This window comes from Aplysia californica, unplaced genomic scaffold (genome assembly GCF_000002075.1).
Source record: "Aplysia californica isolate F4 #8 unplaced genomic scaffold, AplCal3.0 scaffold00412, whole genome shotgun sequence".
Lineage (NCBI taxonomy): Eukaryota > Metazoa > Mollusca > Gastropoda > Aplysiida > Aplysiidae > Aplysia > Aplysia californica.
In genome coordinates this window covers 691,748-693,939 of record NW_004797682.1, presented here as the reverse complement: position 1 = coordinate 693,939, position 2,192 = coordinate 691,748, and the positions used below count along the sequence as shown (strand labels likewise).

The 2,192-nt window shown below is 38.6% G+C and overlaps 1 protein-coding gene across 2 annotated transcripts in view; it reads left to right on the top strand.

Moving 5' to 3' along the window:
- Positions 1-1,817, top strand: part of LOC101847357 (ADP-ribosyl cyclase/cyclic ADP-ribose hydrolase) — a gene marked incomplete at its 3' end in the record, with an annotated part of 8,739 nt that extends 6,922 nt beyond the window's left edge. For both annotated transcript variants that reach the window (XM_013085839.2, XM_013085838.1), the window contains 2 exon segments: positions 778-857; positions 1,728-1,817. In XM_013085839.2, coding sequence (XP_012941293.1) covers positions 778-857; positions 1,728-1,817 — 170 coding nt within the window.
- Between the last annotated feature and the right edge of the window lie 375 nt (positions 1,818-2,192).

The following is a 2,192-nucleotide window of genomic DNA, read 5'->3' as shown; positions in this document are numbered from 1 at the left end:
CTCTCTCTCTCTCTCTCTCTCTCTCTCTCTCTCTCTCTCTCTCTCTCTCTCTCGCTCTGTTGTGTGTCTGTCTGTCTGTCTCCCCTCCTCTCTCTCTGTCTCCTTCCTCTGTCTGTCTCCTCCCTCTCTATGTCTGTCTGTCCTTCTGTCTGTCTTCTGTCTGTCTGTCTGTCTGTCTGTCTGTCTGTCTGTCTGTCTGTCTGTCTCTTTCTTTTCATGTTTGTTTTTGCTTTATCCGGCATGCATCAGTCATACATGCTTCTCTCACCCCACCCCACCCCACCCTACCCCACCCATTCGGAACTTATTTGACCCAGTATAGTCATCCAGAATCTGCATTCTTCTTTGGGCTGTATTTGGGCCTATTTGACATCATTCACGAAAAGGCACTTTTAATTATTCTGAGACCGAGGGGTCGACATTCTCGGTTACTATTTCTTGGTCCTGAAGACCACAAGTAGAGAATGCGGGAAATGTTGATTTGTCCTTATGCTACTTATGCGTCGTAATTTTATGGAGTAAAACTAACGAAAGATTGTTAACTGTAATACATCTCATTGTTCAGTATGGTTTACCTTTTTGACAAAGAGTGATCGTGCACGTAATTGGAATACATGTATCTCTCTCCTTCACCTGCCATCTAATTAGCTTATTTTTGCCTATAAGACAACGACTAACGAGAGAAATGAGAGTTATATATTTGACAAATCAGGATCATAATAAAGGCGATCCGTGGGCCAGATTCTTGAACAAAACACAATTTGTTTTTTCGTGCAGTTCGCTAAACAAGCAAAGGGGAAAGTGACACTTATGGTGGATGGTTCCAACCCTGACAAGCCCGCGTACAGGAGATCGAGGTAGGTCAAGAGAACAGTGTTTAGACCAAACATCGTCCTATATAGTATGTTCCATTTTCTCGGGGGTGGGGAGGAGGGGTCATGGACTTAACGAGTCAAAGCATAAATAAAAGAATGATCTTCAAGTTGACATTCTTTTCTAAACCTTTGTTGTTTTGAAAAGAATAGGAACGTTATATATACGACATTGAGTTTTCTTTACCACTTGCACTATACATTATTTCTAACAAAGAAAAAAACTCCCAAAATATTCCTTGGTTGGTTGGCGGGTTCTTTTGAGTGGTTTGCTTCTTCTTTTCTATTAAGCATCTATCATCTTCATTTCCTCTCTTTCTTTTTTGTTTTTGTTTATTACTCTCTTGTAACACCTCTAATCTCCGGCACTTGTATGACCTTATTGTGTTGCAAGTGCCGTAAAACACTTACTAAAACCAAAAAAAACAAAGCATCCACCCACCCAGGCAGCAATGTAACTGCATTTGAAACGTCACAGTACATCCCTTATTAATATGCAATATTTCTTAATTATTCTTCGTCTAGCTTTTGTTGTCTTTTCTCACTTCCAACTTCTCATTTCTAACTTCTAACTTCTTACTTTCAATTTCTACTTTCTAACTTCTAACTCTTAACTTCCGACTTTTAACTTCAAACTTCTAAATTCTAATTTCTAAATTCTAATTTCTAAATTCTAACTTCTAAAGTCTAAATTCTGACTTCTAACTTCCAACTTCTAACTTCTGACTTCTAAATTCTACCTTCTAACTTCCAACTTTTAACTTCTAAATTCTAACTTCTGACTTCTATCTTCTAAATTCTAAATTCTAACTTCCAACTTTTAAATCCAGTATTTTCTTCTTTGTTTTCCCAAAGTTTCTTCGGTAAACACGAGCTGCCCAGTATGTCGGACGCTGTGAATGAGGTACATGTGCTGGTCACACACACCCTGGACAAGCCCAAAATGTGAGTCACTCTCTGGTTGGTCTGTGGAGTATTTGAGAAAAGTCGATGAAGAGTTACACAGTAAACAAAACAAAACAAACAGATACAAACAACAACAACAACAACAAAAAACCGCAGACACAAAACACACTAAAAAAACAACCAAACAAAAAAACCCCCCATAACAAAACAAAGCAAAACATAGAAAAACAAAACGCAGATAAACGAATGCTTACCAGAATTCATAGATATAGTATTTGTATAGCGCAAATTCCTGGACGCAATCGGGACTTTGGGGTTTCAGAAATTCATTATATTTCCAAATACACGTAGGCATCCACTGGAAATACTTCAAGTGAGAACTACTGTACTTCATCCGTGCTCCCCCCCCTTCTC